This window comes from Rhamphochromis sp. 'chilingali', assembly GCF_963969265.1.
Source record: "Rhamphochromis sp. 'chilingali' genome assembly, chromosome: 13".
Taxonomy (NCBI): Eukaryota; Metazoa; Chordata; class Actinopteri; order Cichliformes; family Cichlidae; genus Rhamphochromis; species Rhamphochromis sp. 'chilingali'.
The window spans coordinates 32,344,402-32,366,979 of NC_137940.1; the positions used below are offsets into that span (position 1 = coordinate 32,344,402).

General features: G+C 41.1%; 1 protein-coding gene and 1 long non-coding RNA gene across 2 annotated transcripts; both read left to right on the plus strand.

Annotated features, from left to right (window-relative positions):
* The first annotated feature begins 4,222 nt into the window (after nucleotides 1–4,222).
* Nucleotides 4,223–7,836, plus strand: LOC308409253. The gene is made up of 2 exons (XR_013973985.1): nucleotides 4,223–4,359; nucleotides 6,760–7,836. It is a non-coding gene; the product is annotated as an uncharacterized lncRNA (long non-coding RNA).
* Nucleotides 7,837–8,266: 430 nt separating this feature from the next.
* top6bl (TOP6B like initiator of meiotic double strand breaks) lies at nucleotides 8,267–22,359 on the plus strand (the record flags this gene model as incomplete). Its single annotated transcript, XM_080901209.1, has 16 exons — nucleotides 8,267–8,279; nucleotides 9,562–9,690; nucleotides 9,783–9,940; nucleotides 12,380–12,503; nucleotides 13,932–13,997; nucleotides 14,077–14,198; nucleotides 14,306–14,389; nucleotides 14,473–14,528; nucleotides 14,897–14,968; nucleotides 15,056–15,251; nucleotides 15,413–15,536; nucleotides 20,812–20,970; nucleotides 21,071–21,192; nucleotides 21,489–21,599; nucleotides 21,676–21,789; nucleotides 21,904–22,359. The coding sequence occupies 16 exons, from the start codon at nucleotides 8,267–8,269 to the stop codon at nucleotides 21,949–21,951; spliced, it is 1,698 nt and encodes a 565-aa protein (XP_080757335.1). The 3' UTR covers nucleotides 21,952–22,359.
* Between the last annotated feature and the right edge of the window lie 219 nt (nucleotides 22,360–22,578).

Consider the following 22,578-nt stretch of genomic DNA (forward strand, 5'->3'; position numbering starts at 1 on the left):
AGAGGGAAAAAAATTAAAAGGTTCATATAAGCCTACATGAAAGTAAAAAAAATAAAAAATAGAGCGTAAAATTTTACACACATTCAAGTTTTTTAAGAGAGAGGGAAAAAAAGGGAAAGGGAAAAAGAAAATAGAAATAAAGCCCTCTGTGTGATTTAAAAGGCCAATAAAACAAAACAAATCCAATTCAAATTTATAATTCACTCTATTGTGGCCAGATTTAGGAATGTGGGACCTCATCATCACATAGTACTGCTACATTACACTTCTGTTTCCAATTATCCTCTGGAGGATCACTGGGACTTCACGCTGACTGGGACTGCATTCTAGTTCCACGGCTATTTTAAGCTGAAAGTAGCGGTTCACACAACATCACAGAGTCTGGTAATAACCCTACCACGAGATTCCTTTTGAGTGAAGTGGGAGGTCAAAGGTGATTGGGATTTAGCCAATAGCAGTGCTTCCTGTTTAAACAGAAATAGCTTAAATCCTCAGAGACGTATGGACTATGAGAGGGACTGGAGAATGAGTTTGATTAAGTCGCGCCAAATCAATCAGAAACTGAATACGTGAATGGGAAACTAAAGGGATGTTATTTTGATTCAATAAACATATGTTAGAGGAGATTCCCTATTTAATGAATAATTGTTGTTTTACTCAGGAAAATAATAAATAAAATAATTCCATATCAGTAGGGATTTTTTTTAACCACTACTACACCACAAGTTTAAACCATGGAGTTGTCTATGTGGTCATGGCTGTGTGTCACATACAGCAACGTGATCAAACATGTAGGAGGGAAAGAAAGGGGAATGTGCACAGGCAGGCAACTCACTATCTCAAGTAATGTGACTCAATCTTTATGGCTTCCTTTATTCCTCAGGGACCTCTGAACCACAGTTTCTATGAAAAATTAAAAAAAAAAAAACAGTCTGGCCTAAAACTGACCGCGGAAAGTAATTTAAAAAGAAAAAGCTTGGCCTCCTTAGTGATGATCTCCACCTTTAACAAAACTGCTGACCTTATCAGTACATAAGGGCATGTTAGAAAAACCAGTGAAGACAAAACAGTGACTATATCAGCTATCAGCTCAGTCTGTGCATAGTTTTCCTTCAGCCACCTGCGTTTGCTTGGTTTTACCTGAGAGAAAAAGCTGAATAAGGAAGTCAAGCCATTCATCCAGGAATTACTCACCTCCCAACGATCACAAGATTTACTGAACATAGTCAGTCACTGACTCTATGCTGTATACTTTTTTGCCTGTAAGTAGTTGTTCCAGAGTTGACAATGAACATGAAAAAAACAGGCAATAAATTTAATCTTTAAAAAAAAATTGGCTGATCGGCTGTAGCGTGTTAAAAATAGCAGATACTTGCTTCCATTTCTGTTCTGTCGATTCCGCTTTCCATATTTGACGAAGAGAGGAGCTCCTTCTTTATCTGACGTAATCCTACCCTCACAAGTGTGACCTCACACACACAAATAGCATACAAGCTGATGGAAGGGTCTCTGTGTTGGAGTCTGTCTAGATGTATCGTTGGCTGAGTCGTCGCTTGCAGACCTTTGAAAAAATCTTTATTGTAAGCCACTGTTTCTGTATGTTTCTTTTAATCTGACACTGTGTTCATGCAGAGTGAAATTCTTTGGCTCTCTTTATTGTTAGTGTCATAAAACACGATCTTGCTTATTTTAAAATAAAATAAAAAACAATGGAGCAAAATGCCCACGCTGAGCTGGATGAAGCAAGAAAAAACTTACTGCTGTGCTGAAAATGTGAGAGTATTTCTGTAATGAGAGAAGAATCGTTATCACAGATCCTGGACTGTCCTCAAGGATTGACTGGATGTTGAAATGAATGACTTCAACTTGATGAACCACAGAAACCTGTACCAGACAGTTTCAGGGAAACTGTTGATACTTAGCAATTTCTGACGTGGCAAACGGGGGGGTCAGACAGGGGAAGAAATGGTGGTTTCACGTAGCCAAAACAACGTGAAGACAGAATATACATATGGGGGACGACTTAAGGAGACCTTTCTAAATATGCTCTTTCCTACTGAATTTACAGTAGCTCTTCCTGAATTTTCTACTCAGTTATGACACATAAATGATACATGTTATATTCATGCTTGGTTGACTGACTAAACACAGGAGTGCAAGGAGAAAAGCTACGCTGCCTTGTTCAGAGACATAATCTGCATTTATTGCTAATGAGCAATAAATCAAGTCATTTTAAAACCAGGTCTTAGCACTTGGCTTTGAAGAACCGCTGAAATAGTTCTTCAGTGTCTTAAATAACCCCAGGATCAGCAGTCATGTAACCACTGAAAAGCTTTGCTAACTTTTTCCCCAAATAAGATATTAAGAACCGGAAGTTCTCCCAGTATCAAGATTGTCCCTTAAAATGTCTTTGGATAAACATTAAAATACAGCTGTGACAGCAGGGAACGTTTCACAGGTCTTCATTCAAAAATTAAAGTACTCGGAAATGGAAAGTTTTCCATTTTGACATGACTAACACGATTACAGTTAATCCCGAGGACGTGAATGCGTTCATCAAATGTTTGCTTCATCCAGTAAGCACTGAGATACTACTTAAGGGTAATACCACGAATATCAAGTGACCAAAGATGTGGAATAGATGACATTTCAGAAATAATCGATATCTGACGACTCCTGGGAACGTTCATTAGGTCTAAACTGAGAAGTCATATCTGTTTCACTTGACCTGTTTGAAAGTCTGAACTTTTCAATTCAGCTTTTTAATCCTTCATCGCAGCCTTTGAACAAGGCTGTGCTGGGGAGAAAAGAACATTTGGATTCAATATTTCTTCTGCATGATAATAAAACCAAGATGTGCAACACTGTTTCATTTCCCACAACAGGCACAACCACTTGTGAAGCGCCTCTGCTCTTCTCTGAAAATGTGTTACAGAATTTCCTAACTGATGACTCAGCTAGACTCCTTTTTAACAAGCACATAGAGAGTCAAGGTCTTAAATGTGATAGTGAAGAATTTTTAAAGGTAATTAGGAGAAAGACTGTAGATGTTATGAAAGATGAAAGGCTACACCTCACTTTCAACCCTTTAGAGCTATGCGGGTCTAAATCTAAGTTTTTGTGCACAGCATACCTTTTCCCAGTGTGGATTCATATTATGTTATTTTGTGTATTCTTAAAGCTCCAACTTCAGCTTCTTCTTTTTGAGAGTTAAAGTTATAAGCAACCTGGCCCAGTAACTATGTTGTTCCACTTTGAATGACTGCATGTTTAGGTTCTTTTCTATTGTATTTTTATCTGGACAGATTTATAGCTTTCTTCAATCGTTTTGCCCTCATATGTAAACTCATACTCACTAAAACCTTAACAGATTTGCCTTCAAATCTTCTCATATTTAAACGAAATAATCATTCTAAGAAAATTCAAAGGCAGTTATGACTTTTTAAACACACTGTATACTTTTTGTTTTACACACAAAGAAGCCAATCATCATCCTCCCAAACAAAGAACTGTAATGTTGTATAAAACACTCAGCGTGACTCTACTGACTAAAAACGGCCAAAGATCTTAGGAATTGTTTCTGAAATGAAGGATCCAGAGATGTCAGTGATATGAGTTGAGTGAATCTTTAACGATAAAAGGAGGCTCCTGCGCTGGTACTTTTCCTCTATTCTGTGCCACAGTGGCATTTGGAACAAGAAAGAAAAAGTGTGTACTCTGCCAGCTTTATCCCATAAAAGGGTAAAAACAAAACAAACCTCCATCGTTTCTCTCCAATGTCTCACAATGAGGGGTTACAAGAGATGCAGGACAACTTTAATAAATACACCCAAGCATTCCTCACCCCCCTCCTGACTCTGAGAAGCACAAATAAACACGTAGTTAGGTGACCTTATGTGCTGTCCCCTTCCATAATAACACCTGCATATAACATGGAAAAACAGACAGCTACACCTACAGATTGTGAAAAACACTCCGAGCAACAAGCACAAGCCTGTCTCCCGCTGTTACTTAGCAAATTAATATGCTGAGCAGCACACAGACACATGGCGACTCTCCCCCTCTCCCTCCTAACGCACATTCAAACACAAATTCCAGACACGGATTAACAAAATAAAAGAGCACTGCTGGTCAGTTGGAAGAAAAACAAATGGGAAGAAGTGAAAAAAGAGTAAAAAGAGGAGGTGGGGGGAGGCCCAGAAGGGAGAGAATGATGAGGGGGTGTAGATGAGGAGGAGGAGAGAGTCTGAGAGAAACAGCTTAAGACTGAGAACAGTCGGGAGCACACGGTGAGAGCAGCCACAGTGGAAACAAAGAACTTCAGACTTGAGACTTGACACATCCATCAGCATTAAGCAGGTACTGTAGACCCATTTCAGTATTTTCTTTGCTCCATGTTTTATTTTTAGAGGTTTAGTCATAAGTATTATCGTTTAACAGCATGAAAAATGTTTTCTGACTGTTATGAATAATTTTGTAAACTGACCAGAATGAAAGCCAGCCGGCTTTTTCTACATTTTGGGTTCCCACAAAACTCCCCTGGCTTTCTGCCAGGTAACAATGGTAGTGCTGATGGGGTAGTTGTACTTGTCTTCCCGCACTCAGTATTTATTTATCTATCCGTGTTTACAGGACAGGACACTGCAGATGTTTGAGTGTACACAAGAGCATTTATGAGCTGTAAACCAAGGCAAACAGCATCCTGGTGCCTCGAATCCAGCCAAAGAATTTTATTTTATGTATTACCAGACTTAAAAAACTCTTTTATCTTTCTCTTCTTTTATATATTACCCTCCATAATGTTTGGGACAAGGATGCATTTTTCTCTGCTTGCCAGTGCCACTCTTTCCATCCATCCATTTATCCATCCATCCAGCCAGCCAGCCAGCCAGCCATTCTCTTCCACTTATCTTATCAAAGTTGGACATTGGTCCATTAGCATAGGGATACGTTACTTATACTTGCTTCTACAGAGTCTGTAGTTGCCATTGTTCAACAACAGGAAAAAGCTAAAGGTATTATGAGAAGAATAAAACAGTTAAAGACATCAGCCCTGTAATAACAAAGGGACGATTAACCCAACGAAGACCACTGCTGAGGACAAAAGAACCCTCACTATGGTAAAGAAACAGATCTTTGGGGGCAGGTATGTGTTTGTGTTTGTCAGCGACTTCGAAGTCTTCATGAACAGAATACAGAAGCAAGATGCAAACCACTAAATGGCCACAAAAACAGGATGGCCAGACTACAGTTTAAATCTAAAAAGTACTTAAACGAGCCTGCAGAATTCTGAAAAATAAGGCGTCATGGACAGACGAGAACAAGATTAAGCTGTATCAGAGTAAGAGCGAGATCAAAGTGTGGAGGCAAAGAAGAACTGCCCAAGATCTAAAGCTTGTTTTTTAAAAATGGTGGTGAGGATGTTATGGCTACCACAGGTGCTAGCAAGCTTATCTCCTCTGACGATATGACTGCTGAGGGCAGTTGCACAATGAATTCTGACGTGCATAGAAACCTATCTGTTATCCTGTTATCTAGACCGCAAGTCATCCTGCAACGGGATAGTAATACCAAGCATACTGCTAAGGTAACTTAAGTGTCTCAAAGCTAAAAAATAATATTAATAATTATTTTTTTATGTTCCCTCCATTACTTTTCTCCACACCTGATGGCTCTCTGAAAAGAGAGGGACTGATTATATCTGAACTCCAAAGTATTACACCGAAGAGCAGAGGAGAACTGAAAGAAAAATGTGTCTTTGTATCAAACAGCGTGGAGTTGTTTTAACAGTTAAGATGTTAACAGTTACTGTTCATCTTAACAGTACGTGTTAAGGTGCCAAAATGGAGAACAAATCTTAAAGTTTCACTATTTCACCACTGCAGAACTATTAATTGGAAATTTCAACCAAATTCAGTAACTAGCAGTGTTGGGTTAAGTTACTTTGAAAAAGTAATTCATTATAGTTACAAGTTACTTCTTCAAAAAAGTAACTGAGTTAGTAACTGAGTTGCAAGATTCTAAAAGTAATCAATTACTAGGAAAAGTAACTATTGCATTACTTTAAAAGTTTAACACTCTGGGGTCCAGGGTATAATTAGCCATTTTTTTTCACCTTTAAAAACTATTTACTTTGCCTTGTTTGGTATCATTCTTTTCAGCACAACCTCACGTGTCTGAATTTGCAGGATTTTTTTTATTTTGATAAACTGTTTTAACACAATTGATCTAAAGTCAGACAAAAAAACATACAATCGGAGTATAAAAAGTTGTATTTTTTACTGTAACAACCACAAACATGTTTATTGAATCATATTTCATAACTTTAAATGCAAATATAAATTGTCAATTTTAAAATCCTATGCACAACGTTTGCAAACACCAGTTATTTGCATTTACCTTTTACCTTGTTTTGTTTTTTTTAATAACCATTTCAAACTATTTACATAACAATCAGGTGTTCTGCACTAAATAAGATGCCACACAAATTATTTGTGCCACTCCAAATGCAATGCCGTTACTTGTAACGCCGTTATTCCCATCACTGGTAACTAGTTCCTTTTTTTGCTACAGTGACTGTTGCTTCAGTGCGTTTCTTATGTAATTTACTTCATCATAACTAAAGAAAATTACATAGGAATACTTTTAATATACAGAAGTAGGTTAATGAACAAGCTGTGGTTAGGTTGCATCAATCAGTCTATTTATGGTTGTAAAGTGACCAGTGACCATATTTATTCTTGTCATTTCTTTTCACAGAGATGACCTCACTTTGCAGGAACCTGGTGGCACTTCTCTTTTTTGTCTTGCCTCCCATGCATTCCCATTTCTTCACCAATGCTGCGTCTGCTTCCCCACCCATCACCCATTCACAGATCATACGCGTGCCTGACATGGGCTCAGACGGCCAGGATGATTATGACCTTATTGAATACGACACCACCACAGCTCCTACTAGGGTGGTGAACGTCCCAATGATACACCAGAAAAACCAGCTCTGCGAGTACGACCCCTGCTCGGAGAACCAGGTTCCCTGTGTTACACTTTCAGAGCAAACTGGGTGCCTCTGCCCTGGGATGAGTGGAGCTAATGTGCGTCCTCACTCACCACGTATCCAAGCGCTGGTTCCAGTCAGTGAGGGGAGTGACAGAGGGAAAATACAGGTGCAGTGGTGTGCTCCATCTTCAGTGGTATCTGAGTACAGAATAGTCATCGAGGGAAGGGACAGTGAAGTCCCAAAGTTTGGGGATGCGTCACGGCGGGGTTTGGTCAGATCTTTGGAAGTGGGAACTAAAGTGTGTGTGGTGGCAGTGAACAACGCAGGAAGCAGCGATCCTTCAGAGTTTTCATGTAAGCGGTATGAATTGCATGAATCTTCTGACCACACACTGATGGCCTGGATTATAGGAGGAGGAGTCGCTCTCCTTTTACTGGTTGTAATAGCAGCTCTGATCTGTGGGAAGTATAAGAAGTTTCGAAAGGGAAAGAGAGACTCTACTGATGGACTTACTAAAGTACATGTGGAACACTGTGATCTGGACAAATGCAGTTCTGTAGTGGTGTAATCAGTGACTGTAGAATTTAAACATTATTTAAACTCCTTCTTCAAGGAATGTGTAAATATGAGTGAATATGACTGTAAAGTTGAGGAATAATGTTAACAAATCATTTATTATGCTACTTTGCAGCCACCACAGTTTTGTTTGCTGGCAAATTAACCTCTGTAGATCTGTGATATTTTTTTAATCTATCAAAGACAGAATGTAAAGTAAATGTTATTTTTTTAGATAGACACTGCTGAGTGCTTTTTAAAAAATAAAATCATTTAAACGAGAACTCTATATGTTAACCTCTTTTTTTTTTAGTTTCCACTTAAAGGTTGGGTTCACTTCATTCTAATAATGCGATTGTGTCTGCACTATAAGAACTGAGACTGGTTTACTTTTGATCCTTTAGGCATGTCACACTCATAATTTTTACTTGCACAAAACATTTGTAAAAAATATTTAAGCCACTAACTATACACTGTAAAACAGGCTTTTGCACAGTCACTAAACACCTCCTCTAGCTTTTACTTGGGAAACAAATGAGTAAGACTTTGATTTGATTGGCTAAGCAGTGAAGTCTCGAGGGCTAAGATCCACCTTTTACCAGTAGGTGAGCCAATGAGGTGCCACCAAACAAATGCATGCAGAAGGTGCATTATTATTCCATTATATATAATTGCTAATGCCATTCATATTTTCAACTTCACCCAACAAAGAGGATGGCGAACACAGGTGAGTCTTTAAGCCCACTCTGCAACTTTGTTAACCAGGTTAACAAACTATAAAATATTTATTGCTGTCTGAATTGAAGCACGTCTAATTTAATGGGTAACCAATTTGTAAAATAACAATTCGAAACTACAGTAGCTTAAGAAGAAGTAATAGAGTGCTTTTATAAAAATCTGAATTATATATTTTTGTAAACTTAAACTTGTTTTGGGGTCCTTCTGTTGAACTGTTTCATTTTCCCACATTTATTTCTCTTACTACTAAATATTTACATGAAGAAACCTCACTTTGTAGGATAAGAATGACTCAGCAAACAATAAATAGCTCAAACTGGAAGCTTTTAAGTCTCCCTAAGGACTTGATTGTTTTTTCTTACTCGGTTATTCGAGTAAGAAAAAACAATCAGGTTTAATAACCGCTGATAATTATCTGCATATTTTCACTGGCAGTCAGGACAGTGTACCTTTACTCCTATTTTACAGGCTCATATTCATCACACTATATGATAAGAACAAGTCAACATGCGAGTGAAATTATCTTGTAAGGAATATAGCATGAAAGGGGAGCTAAATGTCAGGTTCTTTTTCAGGCCATCTTCTACTTAAACTAAAAGCCAAATTGAGAAACGAATTATTTTAATAGCTGAACTCAACACTCTGTTTACCTTACGGTGTTTAAATAACTAGGACGATTTACATCAGCCACTTTAATAAGTACACCTTGATAGCAAGACCCCCTTTTAGCTTCAGAACTTTCTCAGTTCTTCTTGGTATCGATTCCAGTAGCTGCTATAAATAAGCTTTAGAGAATTTGGACCATGCTGAAATGACTCTTCTATTATTTAATTTTTGGTGAGCCTTGTATGCCGTGTGACAGGTTAATTAAATTTTTGAGATGATGAACAGCTGAGCAGGTGTACCTAACAAAGTGGCTGGGTCATGTACATGTATTTGAATATTATTGCTAGATTGTTGCGGCACTAACAATGAAGCAAAGATACTCTCTGGATCACTACATTACACATGCCAAATGACATGTAGCCACAGTGCGGTTTGCATTAGTACATCCTTCCTTATCAGCGTGTTTGCATGTACCTTTGTACAAGTAAAGCAGGTGTCATATGTCATCTAACCTTTCACGTGAACAGTAATTAGTTTCCTTTGGCAATGATCATCAATAATGCATTTTTGTGTCAGGATGATTTGTCACTTAAAACCTGTATCTAAAAAAGAAAGTGGTGTAGTTTTAATTAATTTAATGAAACGTTTTTTCTGCCATGTTCAAGGTACCAAGGATATTTCCTATGAGGAACTGAAGGCTCTTGTGGGAAAGAGCCCAAATCTCATTCTGATTGATGTCCGCAGTGAAGAGGAGGTAGCAAAAGGACATATTCCAGGATGCACCAATATCCCACGTGAGATTGTTTTTCAAGTTCTGTACGTTTTCTCTAAGTTTTCATTTGCATATTCATGTTTTATACCTTCGTCTCTTCTTTGATTCCTTCAGTTGATACAGTGGAGACTGCTTTTGCAATGAATCCAGAGGAATTCAAGGCCAAGTATGGCATAAAGAAGCCACAGCTGGATGCACCAGAGCTGGTGTTTTCCTGCCAGACGGGCAGGCGATCAGGACTGGCCATCGGCAAAGTCCAACAGCTGGGATATGTGACGTAAATAATTTATTGCTTATAATACACAATACACACACATACATGGACAAGGCCCATTAAAAAAACTCCAAGTCTTCTTCATTAACACAAGGGCAATAAGTCCTTAAGACTGTAGAGAGCCATCTTTGGTTGTTGTTGTTGTTGTTGTTTTTAAAAATGTGCAGCATTCTACTGCATGTTTATGATGTAATAATAACAGCTTTTATATTCTGACATCTTTCATCTCTGTTCTCTATTTCAGCGCATGCAATTATACTGGTGGATACAGCGAGTGGTCTAAGAAAGAAGGAAAGTGATTCACGCTAAAGGAGAGTTTCATATGTCTTCATCCAATCAGCAACTGTGAAATTTAGATGTTTTAATCTTCTGATGATTTTTTTCACACTGTGCAATATTGAATTTTATATTTATGAATAATTACAAAGAAATTAAATTATTACATTTACTTGGAAAGAATTGTGTTGTGTTTGTTCATTTTTAAGGATGAAAAATATTGCAAGATCCCAAAAGATACAATAAATACATGCTTAATGATGTCTTTGCAAACAGAGGTGCACGTAATGAGCCTGATAAACACCACAAAATTACAGCTGTACAGTACAAAGTACCAGTGGTAGAGTGACTTTTATTGCATCATTAATAATTATTTATCATCATAAAATTAAGAGCTTTGCTAACATTATCAGAGAAAAGCGCCTTGAAAGGTTTTTGCCACCTTTCTGATTTTTAGTTTTATGCCTCTTTGTCACACTTAAATGTTTCAGATCTGCAAAAACATTTTAACATCAGGCAAAGATAACACTAAAACTAGAACTAAATACACAATACAGCTTTTAAAAGATTTCAATTATTATGGGAAAAAATATCCAAACCAAGAAGGCCCCATGTGAAGAAGCCATTGTCAGCTCTTTGTTAAATCATGAATTAACTGTGGTTAGCCACATCTTTTTGAAAAGCTGAGTTCGATTTCACTATCTACGCTATCTACACTTGGCGTGATTACTGCGAGACCTGTTGAATCAAGAAATCACTCTGTTTGACAAAGTGAAGCAGGTGAAAAGACAACAAAAAGCAACACATCATGCCATGATCTGAAAAGACTCAAGAACAGATGATAAACAAGGTCATTCACATCGATCAGTCAGTCTAAGGCTTTAAGACTCTAGTGAACCACACTCATGAACCCAGCCTACCAAAATGACTTGAAGAGTGCATCGATGACTCATGGAGGAGGTCACAAAAGAACCCAGAACAATATCTAAAGAACTGCAAAACATTGGGGAAAATAATCTGTTGACTGATAAGACAAATGTTTAACTCTTTGAAGGCTTTCAGTCCCATTACGTCTGTCCTAAAACTAACAAACGCAGGATTGCATAAAAAAGAACATAAAACAAACCCTCCAATTTGACTGTGGTAAAATAATTCTGCAAAGAAGAGTAGCCAAAAACTCCTCCCCGGTGATGTGAAAGACTCATTTCCAGTTACTTAATTTTTCTTGCTGCCAAGGACAGAACAACCACTGAACAGATTTATACTGCACTTATCTTTTTTCACACAGAGCCAGATGGATTTGGATAGCTTTTATCATATATGAAATAATCATTTAAACAGTGTGGTGTATTACTCAGGTTATCTTTTGTTATTACTAGTATTTGATTGATGATCTGAAACAGTTAAGTGTAACAAATGTAGGGGAAAAAACTGAGAAATTACAAAGGAGGCGAGTACTTGTCACTGTATATGAACAGTTTTTTATGAAAAATAAAAATAAATAAATTACTTTCTTATGATCTAATATGCCTAAATATATAGACATTTTTACAATCAAATGTAAATGTTCCAAAACATACTTTTTAAACTACTGCCTATTATATGCTTAGATATAAATTAATTAAACTAAATTAAATCCATTAAAACTAAATAGTAAGTTAAAAAACAGTTAGCAATACAATACATACCAATAAAAACCATGTTCAAAACTGGGTAAAAAATATTATTATTATTATTATTATTATTATTATTATTATTATTATTATTATTATTACAATGAATATGATGATGATGTCAAATATTTTAAACAACTAATAAATAATAAATAATTTTCAAATTACATACAGATGCTTTCCTGGATTGGTATGGTATGAGTCAACAGCCTAATTACGGGAACAAAGTTCTGATCCCATATTAAATTAGGTTAGGTTGCTGATTTAGCACAAAGACAACAACTGAAAATGCTGAAAGAAATGCAACAGGTAATTGTTTAAGTTATAGCTATTCCTGATTCATGGTAGAAAAGAAAATGGATAAAAAGGTTTAGAGATTAATAAAGATGAAAATTACTAGCAAATTAGCAAATTACTAGCTAACGCTAACTAGCAAGTAGCGTTAGCATGCTAAGCTAGGAGTTTGTTTTTTCAAATGGCCTCTCCAGGTGCTGCGTTTGATCATGCTAATGGGAAAGCAAAGGCAAAAGCTGGGCTTAAGGACAGGAGGAGGGCTTTTGTTGCTTTTGTGGACTGACACCGAAGTTTCTACACAAAAGCTGAACTGCACTGGTGAGTCAAAGCAGCTGAGACTGCACCAAATAAAAGAGGCATAACAGGGAGACAAATGAGGATTAAGGTAGGGTTTGATCAAATATTAAAATGACAATGTCCTTGGATAAAAGGGGTTATTTTTTTTATATTTACACACCATGTATTAGAAAAATGCAGTATTTTGATATCTACAGGTCATTTTATCAGGGACACTTAATTCAACTTCTTATTGATGCAAATGTCTGATGGCAATCAAATAGCAGCAGTTGAATTTATTTAGGTAAGTAAACATGGTCACGATGACTATGCTGAAGTTCAAGATGAGCCTCAGGATAAAGAATGAGTTGGTATGATTGTTGATGCCGGCGGGGCGGGTCTGAGTATTTCTGCTGAACTGCTGGTATTTTCCCACACAGTCATCTCTATGGTTTACTGAAAACGGTCCAAAAAAAGGAAAATATGAGGTGAGTGGCAGTTGTCTTGCCCAACCTTGAAGCAGATGGGCTACAGCCACAGTAGACCACACAGGGTGCCAGCTAAGAACAAGAAATTGAGGCTACAAATCACACAGGCTTACTAAAATTAGAAGTAGAAGATTGGAAATGATGCCTGGTCTGATGAGTCACAGTTTATCCTGCAATACTTGGGTGTTATGGTCACAATTTAGTGTAAACAGCATGAAAGCATAAATCCATCCGGTCTTGTATCATCAGTTCAGGCTGCTGGTGGTTCATTTTTTGTGGGGGGATATTTTCTTGGCACGCTTTGGGATCCTTATTGCGCGACGAATCCTACTTCCGGGTCTAAAGTAGTCTGCGTTTAATATGGCTTTTGTGTTGTTAACATGTTTAATGTTATGTATTTTCTTCTATTTGATCTCAAAAAGCTCCTAAAACAGTCAGTGATCACTGCTGACCTACCTAAAAAGTTGTGCAAATATGTACCCATAACTTGTTTTTCAAAATATTAATAAAAGGGGTGTGTCTCCAAACAGCCATCTCTTTCCTGACAATTCCCTTTGTGCATATTCTCTTACATATGATAAGTCAACATTGAAACACCTGCGGCCTTTAGTCAGGTGCGGCTAATGTATGTACAAAACAGGATTTCCCCTGATTTTAGCTTGTGCGGCTAATATTCAGGTGCGCTTTGTAGTCCGGGAAATACGGTAACTTAAAATAAAACTTCAATGGATTTTTATTGTATCAATTAAAGCTATAAATTATATCATAAATGTTAAGTCTCTACATAAATTAACTTATTCTTCAGGATATGGTGAATAACATTTTATCAATAGATGATTAATTGGTTACCAATAATTTATTACTGAACAATTACTGTTAGTGCCTCCATCTAAATTTACTGCAGCATAAAGATAACTAACAGGAAGCTAGTTGTCCCAGCAGCTCCTGGAACAAAGGCTAATGTTTTGTTGTATTGATCCAGTTAATTGCACAGTTGCAGCGGCTGGCCCCTGGTGTGCAGGGATTCAAATGGAAGCCCTCCAACCTGGTATGTACACACAAATATAGACATATACACATAACTGGAACCTCTGTGCATTACATCGTCTCTTTTCTTGCTACATCAGCCCTTGTCCATTTGAAAGAGAGCATGTGTCCCTGTGTGTGGCCATGTAATGAGCCTGACCCTGAGGAGCTGAGTGCCTTCACAGATCTGTATGGTTCCCTCAGATTGCTTCTATCTTTTCAGGTAGAAAAACAACTCAGATGAATTCTGAAATGCACTTTTCTTGTTTTTCAGTCGTAACACAAGTAGTGTGAGTCTCATGTTTTTTTAAAATAACTTGCAATGTACAGGTAAAAGACACAAGACACTGCACTTCAGAGTGGCAAGCCCATCTAGAGGCATTCCTGCGCACATTCACTTTGGCTAATGCCGGGGTATGAACAGATCTGTTTCCCCATCTCGAGTTACATGTTAAGCTTCAAGCAAAAAAAGTTTACATGTTTCTTATTTTTCATAGATACAAATCCACCTCAAACTCAAAATCAACCAGGAGGCCTCGCTGCGGGAATTTAGGTACGAGTGCATCGATGTATATCATAGCTTCTGTTTTTGAAAGCCTCCCTCTTGTTAGAGCATCTCACAATTAATGACTTTGCTTTTGGTTCATTAAGGATCTCACTTCATAAACAGAATTTAGCTAATTATTTTTGAGTAAGTTTAAAAAGTAACTGCAATATAAAAAAGTTGAAGCAAAAGAGTATTGCCGTAGATCATTGTAACTGCCTTGAGTGGTTTGTCTTGGAGTAAAAACATAAAAACAAGACAAAGGGCTGACTGTGCTAAACCCTCTTGAGTGGAGTCTGGATTGTAAATTAAAAAGGAATGGAAATATCCGTCTCTGTTTTATGAACTGCTGACATAGTCATCTTGCGTTCTTGCAGTGTCAAGGTCAAGAGAAGAGTTGCACTGGCGGACCAACTGTTACTGACCCTGGACGTCACCTGTTCTGTACCGTCAGTAATGCCGCTTTTAAAGGTTTGACCGGAATGAGTGCCTTCTATTGATCCGTCTGATTTTCTCTTCTCCCCTTGAATTTAAAGGCCTCCGTGCTGTGTGAAGAAAGGGTGCTGGTGTGTGAGAGGACACCCTGCTATAGGAGGCAGGTTGCCACTCAGCATCCCACCACAAACCATGGAGCAGGGCCTCTTTGGGGATCTGAGTGTTCAGGTGGTTACACTCCTGACCCCCTGTCTGCTGCCATATCCCAATGTGGCAACAGAACTTACTCACATACAAATATCCTTTTCATGTTTTATCATACATCTGTACCACACAGTCTCATTTCCTGTCATGGTAGGCAAAGGAATTGAAAAGAAGGAAATTCAGACTAGGGCCTGACTCATTTCAGGGGTATTTGGGCATCTGATTTGGATTAGTCTTCCTTGACATGTTTCCATGTGTTGGTATACAACCCCAGTAACATTCCTGTCACTGGGCCCTCTGGCTTCTTTCAAAAACTTCCTGCTGTTCTGGACTGTCAAGAGCTGGGACTATATAGACTTTACTGCTCTTCTTTCAAAGGTAATCACTGATGGGAACAGCATGTTCTGATGTTCAGGGTGTATTTTAATTCTTTTTGCTGAGAGGTTTGATTTCCCAATAAAAAGAGTGTAAAACGAACCTGATGTAGGTCCAAAGTCCGGAACAGTTAATCCTGTCCTTACAGGACATTAAGGCATTGAAACAATTAGAACTTGGATTTGTTACCTTTGTTGAAGAAAACTAATTTCAACCACCTGCGTGGGTTTATGAGAGAATGAGCCCAAGCCTGAGGCTGCTAATTAAGACTTTTATGGATCTCATAAGCCCAACATTTGAATGGGAAAGGCAAAACCAAACAGAACAATGGACGCAGAACATATAACATAAACAAAAGCATTAAGCACTAAAAGAAAATGGACTCTAGAATTTACTTTCTGTCACAACACAGTGGTTGTCCCTGCACTCTAAAAACCTGCCTCATGAGAATGGGGTTCATCTGCAACTAATTTGCACTTGACATTTATTTCCAATACAAGATTTAGTGCTTCAGTCACGCTGCAAAATATTCTCATAGCAGCGACTCCAGTTGTGGATAAAGGGTTTGACCTAACTGTCTGTCTTACCCATGAATTACTGTGCTTTTCTTAAAGTAATATACTTAAAAGTTTGTTTGTTTGTTTTTTCAGAAGGATTTACATAATTTTTCATGCTAATAGCTTTTGGGATGAGCAGTGTTTCATTTTTGTTTCATTGATATTGTCACAGTGACAGTGCAAAAAGCATGTGGAATGTGAACTGTGTGCAACGTGCAGACTGAATGTTTGACTTGATGGCAGTGCCAGATAAAAAGATAGGACAACCAGAGTTGCTGCAAATCTATCAGGACCTGTTTTGTTGCAAAATATTCAGCAGTTGACAAGACACATCCACAAGACCGCCAGTGCCATGCAAGGAAAAGTCTGTCCCATCAGAGTTACAAAAAGCTTTTAGTAACATCCCCTGCAATTAAACCCATCAAGTTTTTCGGGTTTAAATTTGGACCAAACTGATGGACATACAGACAGCAGCATTATAGTTTCCCAAAATGTATTTTGCAAATTAGTTCTATATGGCATATTTGAACAGATAAGATCATTTGACTCGCAGAGTAATAGTCTTATAAATATTATATGGTTTCTCCTGTCAATGAGTACCTAACAAGCAGGACGCTCTTCTCTAAAAAAGACCAAACTGTCTTCTTGTGTCCAGACAGCAGTCCAGTAAAATGAGCCTAATTTAAGTCTTTATTAACCATTTACTCCTCCTTGAATCGCTACCTTATCGTGGTGGAGGGGTTTGTGTGTCACAGGGATCCCAGGGGCTATGTTGTCTGGGGGCTTTTGCCCCCTGGTAGGGTCTCCCATGGCAAATTGGCCCTGGGTGAGGGACCAGACAAAGAGCGATTCATAAGACCCTTATGAAAAGGAAACCGAGGGAACAGTTTACCCTGCCCGGGATAGGGTTACCGGGGCCTCGCCCTGGAGCCAGGCCCGGGGAGGGTGCCCGAGGGCGAGCGTCTGGTGGCCGGGCCTTAGTCCATGGGGCCCGGCCGGGCACAGCCCGAAGAGGAGACATGGGCCCATCCTCCCGCAGGCCCACCACCCGCAGGAGGCGCCATAGGGGTCGGGTGCATTGTGTGCCGGGTGGCGGCCAGGAGCGGAGGCCCTGGCGGACTGACCCCCGGCTGCCAAGACTGGCAATAGGGACATGGAATGTCACCTCTCTGGTGGGGAAGGAGCCTGAGTTAGTGCGTGAGGTTGAGAGGTACCGGCTAGATATAGTTGGGCTCACCTCTACGCATGGCTTGGGCTCTGGAACCAGTCTCCTGGAGAGGGGCTGGACTCTGTCTCAGTCTGGAGTTGCCCTTGGTGAGAGGCGGCGGGCTGGGGTGGGTATCCTAATATCCCCTCGGCTTGCTGCCGGTACGTTGGGGTTTTTCCCGGTGGACGAGAGGGTTTGTTCCCTGCGCCTTAGGGTCAGGGAACGGGTCCTGACTGTCATCTGCGCTTATGCGCCGAGTGGCAGTTCAGAGTACCCAGCCTTCTTAGAGTCCCTGGGGGGGGGGGGGGTGCTGGAGGGTGCTCCACCTGGAGACTCTGTTGTCCTGCTGGGAGACTTCAATGCTCACGTGGGTAACGACAGCGAGACCTGGAGGGGCGTGATTGGGAGGAACGGCCTCCCTGATCTGAACCCGAGCGGTGCTCTGTTACTGGACTTCTGTGCTAATCACAGTTTGGCCATAACGAACACCCTGTTCGAACATAAGAGTGTCCATAAGTGCACGTGGCACCAGGACGCTCTAGGCCGTAGGTCGATGATCGATTTTGTAATCGTATCAGCAGACCTGCGACCATATGTTCTGGACACTCGGGTAAAGAGAGGGGCTGAGCTGTCAACTGATCACCACCTGGTGGTGAGTTGGATCAGGTGGCGGGGGAAGACGCTGGACAGACCTGGTGCACCTAAACGCGTAGTGAGGGTGTGCTGGGAACGTCTAGCAGAGGCCCCAGTCCGCGAGATCTTCAACGCACACCTCCGGCAGAGCTTCAACAGCATTCCGAGGGAGACTGGGGACATTGAGTCCGAATGGACCATGTTCAGCGTCTCCATTGCCGAAGCTGCTGCATTGAGCTGCGGCCGCAAGGTGGTTGGTGCCTGCCGTGGTGGTAATCCCCGAACCAAATGGTGGACACCAGAGGTGAAGGGAGCCACTAGGCTGAAGAAGGAGTCCTATCGGGCTTGGTTAGCCTGTGGGACTCCGGAGGCAGCCGACAGGTATCGACAGGCCAAGCGGAATGCGGCTCGGGCAGTGGCTGAAGCAAAAACTCGGGTGTGGGAGGAGTTCGGAGAGGCGATGGAAAAAGACTTTCGGACTGCCTCGAAGAGATTCTGGCAAACCGTCAGACGTCTCAGGAGGGGAAAGCGGTGCTCTACCTGCACTGTGTATAGTGCTGGCGGAGCGCTGCTGGCGTCGACTGAGAAAATTGTCAGGCGGTGGAAGGAATACTTCGAGGACCTCCTTAATCCCACTGACACGTCTTCCGAGGAGGAAGCAGAGTCTGGGGATGAGGGGAATGACCCGCCAATTTCCGGGGGCGAGGTCACTGAGGCAGTTAAACAACTCCTTGGTGGCAGAGCCCCTGGTGTTGATGAGATCCGCCCCGAGTTCCTGAAGGCTCTGGACGTTGTAGGGCTGTCCTGGTTGACACGCCTCTGCAATGTTGCGTGGAGATCAGGGGCAGTACCTGTGGACTGGCAGACCGGGGTGGTGGTCCCCATCTTTAAGAAAGGGGACCGGAGGGTGTGTTCCAACTACAGGGGGATCACACTCCTCAGTCTCCCTGGGAAAGTCTATGCCAGGGTGCTGGAAAGGAGAGTTCGTCCGTTAGTCGAACCTCGGATACAGGAGGAACAATGCGGTTTTCGTCCTGGTCGCGGAACACTGGACCAGCTCTTTATCCTCTCCAGGATACTTGAGGGTGCATGGGAGTTTGCCCAACCAGTCTACATGTGTTTTGTGGACTTGGAGAAGGCATTCGACCGTGTCCCTCGGGGTGTCCTGTGGGAGGTGTTGCGGGAATATGGGGTGTCTGGCCCATTGCTACGGGCCATTCAATCCCTATACAACCGTTGCAAGAGCTTGGTTCGCATTGCCGGCAATAAGTCGGACTCGTTCCCGGTGGGTGAGGGGCTCCGCCAGGGCTGCCCTTTGTCTCCGGTTCTGTTCATAATTTTTATGGACAGGATTTCTAGGCGCAGCCAAGTGGCGGAGGGCTTTCGCTTTGGTGGCCTCAGAATCTCATCTCTGATTTTTGCAGATGATGTGGTTCTGTTGGCTTCATAGGGTGAGGGCCTCCAGCTCGCACTGGAACGGTTCGCAGCGGGAATGAGGATCAGCACCTCCAAATCTGAGGCCATGGTTCTCAGCCAGAAAAGGGTGGAGTGCCCACTCCGGGTCGGGGATGAGTTCCTGCCCCAAGTGGAGGAGTTCAAGTATCTCGGGGTCTTGTTCGCGAGTGATGGGAGAAGGGAGCCGGAGATCGACAGACGGATTGGGGCTGCAGCTGCAGTAATGCGGACGCTGCACCGGTCCGTCGTGGTGAAGAGGGAGCTGAGTGTAAAAGCGAGGCTCTCAATTTACCGGTCGATCTACGTCCCTACCCTCACCTATGGCCACGAGCTGTGGGTAGTGACCGAAAGAACGAGATCGCGGATACAAGCGGCAGAAATGAGCTTCCTCCGAAGGGTGGCTGGCCTCTCCCTTAGAGATAGGGTGAGAAGTTCGGCCATCCGGGAGGGGCTCAGAGTAGAGCAGCTGCTGCTCCACATCGAAAGGAGCCAGCTGAGGTGGTTCGGGCATCTGACAAGGATGCCCCCTGGGCGCCTCCTGGGTGAGGTGTTCCAGGCATGTCCCACCGGGAGGAGGCCCCGGGGCAGACCCAGGACACGCTGGAGAGATTATATCTCTCGGCTGGCCTGGGAACGCCTTGGTATTCCCCCGGATAAGCTGGAGGAGGTGGCTGGGGAGAGGGAGGTCTGGGCCTCTTTGCTTAGGCTGCTGCCCCCGCGACCCGGCCCCGGACAAAGCGGATGAGGATGGATGGATGGATTAACCATTTAGTCATTTAGATTTTATTTTAAGCAGTAGTAGCAGGTATTTAAAACCTTACCCTAAAGAGAGCTATCAAAAAGAAACACATTAGTCTGGAAGCTACATTTTAAAAAGACTTAACAGTCGCTGTTTTGCACACAAGGCAGACTGGAGCAGTGTGATTAAACGCACTCATGTGGTGATAACAGTCAGAAACTGCTCTTTCACAATAAGTGTCTCCCCCTGTGTATACAATAAATCATAACTACAAACAAAACCGACAGTCTGTATTAATCAGCAGTAGTCTATCCATTCACATTTACACAATGAAACCTGAAAACGCCCCGTAATCTATTCTGCTTCACACTGTCTCTGACTATTTCCATCTTCCATCAACATTTATCTTATTTAAGAAGTTTGATTTGGGATGAAAAGAAACACGTTTGACACGCTATTTTTTAATGCTGACATAAAAGGCTGCAATAAATAAATAAATGCCCTGCCCAACCCAGAGGTGTGTCTTTAATTGCCAGCATGCTAGATACATGTTATGCTGGTTGTAACCCATGTGTGGCTTCATGCGAACACTGTTTTCTTCTTAAAATTCTTATCTCAAGTAACTCCCACTGTATCCATCTTATTATTTTCTTTACTTTGGCATAAATGTTTCAACATCCCCTGCAGATCTTGTGTATAGCGGCGGTACTGTGTACACAGTAGAGAAAGACAGCTGGGTTGATCCAGAGCAGGAATCAAGTCTTCCCACAGTGCAGCAGAGTCTCCTGCTTTTCTTCTTCTTACAGCATAGTGACCCCTTCACCTCCCAGCTCACTGATCTTATGGGTGAGGAACCGCAGCGGCATGTACAGTCACAAAACCCTACACTGTAGACAGCCTGCCTTTCAGTTTTCCAATCCAAACATGCAAATTGTTGATCATTCAGCCACCGAGATGTTGATAGAGCTCCACCTGGAGGACATTCTGAACAACAACAGGCAGGCCCTCGTAGCAGACGTGCAGACTGAGCTGAGGAACACACTGAAATCACAAAATCACAGGAAAAAGGCATGACAAAGACATACACGCACATGCACAAACACACTAAGTGTCCTACTTCTTTTACTTAAGAGTTTTTAGTCCTGTAATGATAACTATTGCAGTCCATTATCAGAAAATGAATCAGCAACAGTTTTGATCATTGACAGCTTTTCTCTCTTTTCACTAACTATGGATTGAATTGGTTATCCAATTAAGCATTACCCTATACTCGGGTAGATTGTGATGGTTGTTTTACATTCATTTCCAACAGTTATTGACACCAGAAAAAAAAGTAATTATGTATGTTTGTGTTTATCCTTAAGCAACAAGAGAAGCTGCATGCAGCTGCTGAGGTGATTCTCGGTTCGTCCATGAGTATCGTGAGCAGCAGCAGTAGCATGGACTTCAGAAATGCCTGTCTGAACCGCATGAAGGTGTGGAAAAACTGCTTGTCTCATGGTGTGAAGCAGAACCTGAATACTGTATTCAGAGGCGTTGACAACATGTTAGGTTTGTGTTTGTCAGGTACATGACACACATGAGTTGGCAGCCTCGCTCCGTGAATCACTGTGGAGAGTGACATCGTGGAAATTCGTTCCCAAGGCAAAGTGCTTTTCTACTAAGGTGAGTGAGACGCTTTGTTTCCGCCAGCACCACCCAGTTCCTATAGCAGCTCCTCATTACCACTGTACCTCTTACACTGAACCACAATTTGATGCAATGTCATTGTTTTAACAGATGGAAGTACATCCTGAAAACGATGAGCCCATCACAGCAGAAATCTGAGAATCTCTGTGTTTATCTTAAGAGTTCTGTTATGGTTAAAGGCTGCGGAGGCAGCAGAAGAAGGGTTTGAATGTGTTTAAAAAATTTAAAGTGCTGCCAAAAGCAACATCTGTTTAACCCATAATTTATAAGTACAGTTGTTGTTATAGCTTGGTTGCACTGGTTTATTTTTGTAATAATATTCCAAATTGATCTCAGTTTTTTTCTTATCAATGGTTATACCCATAGAAAAATGTCTGTACCATATATCTATTTAGGATGTGAGGTGAAAGAGCCTCTCTTTTTACCTACATCACCATGGTAACCTGGAAAAAAAGCCGTAAAATCAGAGGCAGTGATACCTTTGTATTCGTCACAGATAGCCAGAAGAATGCCCATGAGATCTTTGATGAGTATCTGTTGTTGAGATATCTCCCTAAACTGACAAGACTGAACCCTGAAATAGCCCCAGTTCAGATACTCTTCCGTGAAACATTGGCATTCATCACCAAGAACTGTGCAATCAATACAATCAATTTCACTTTGATCTGGTGGCAAACAAAAGTGATTTTCACATCTTTTGGCTATGCGCCAGTACGTTTGAATATTTAAAATTTGTAAAATGTAAAGTTTCAGAGCTCTAACATG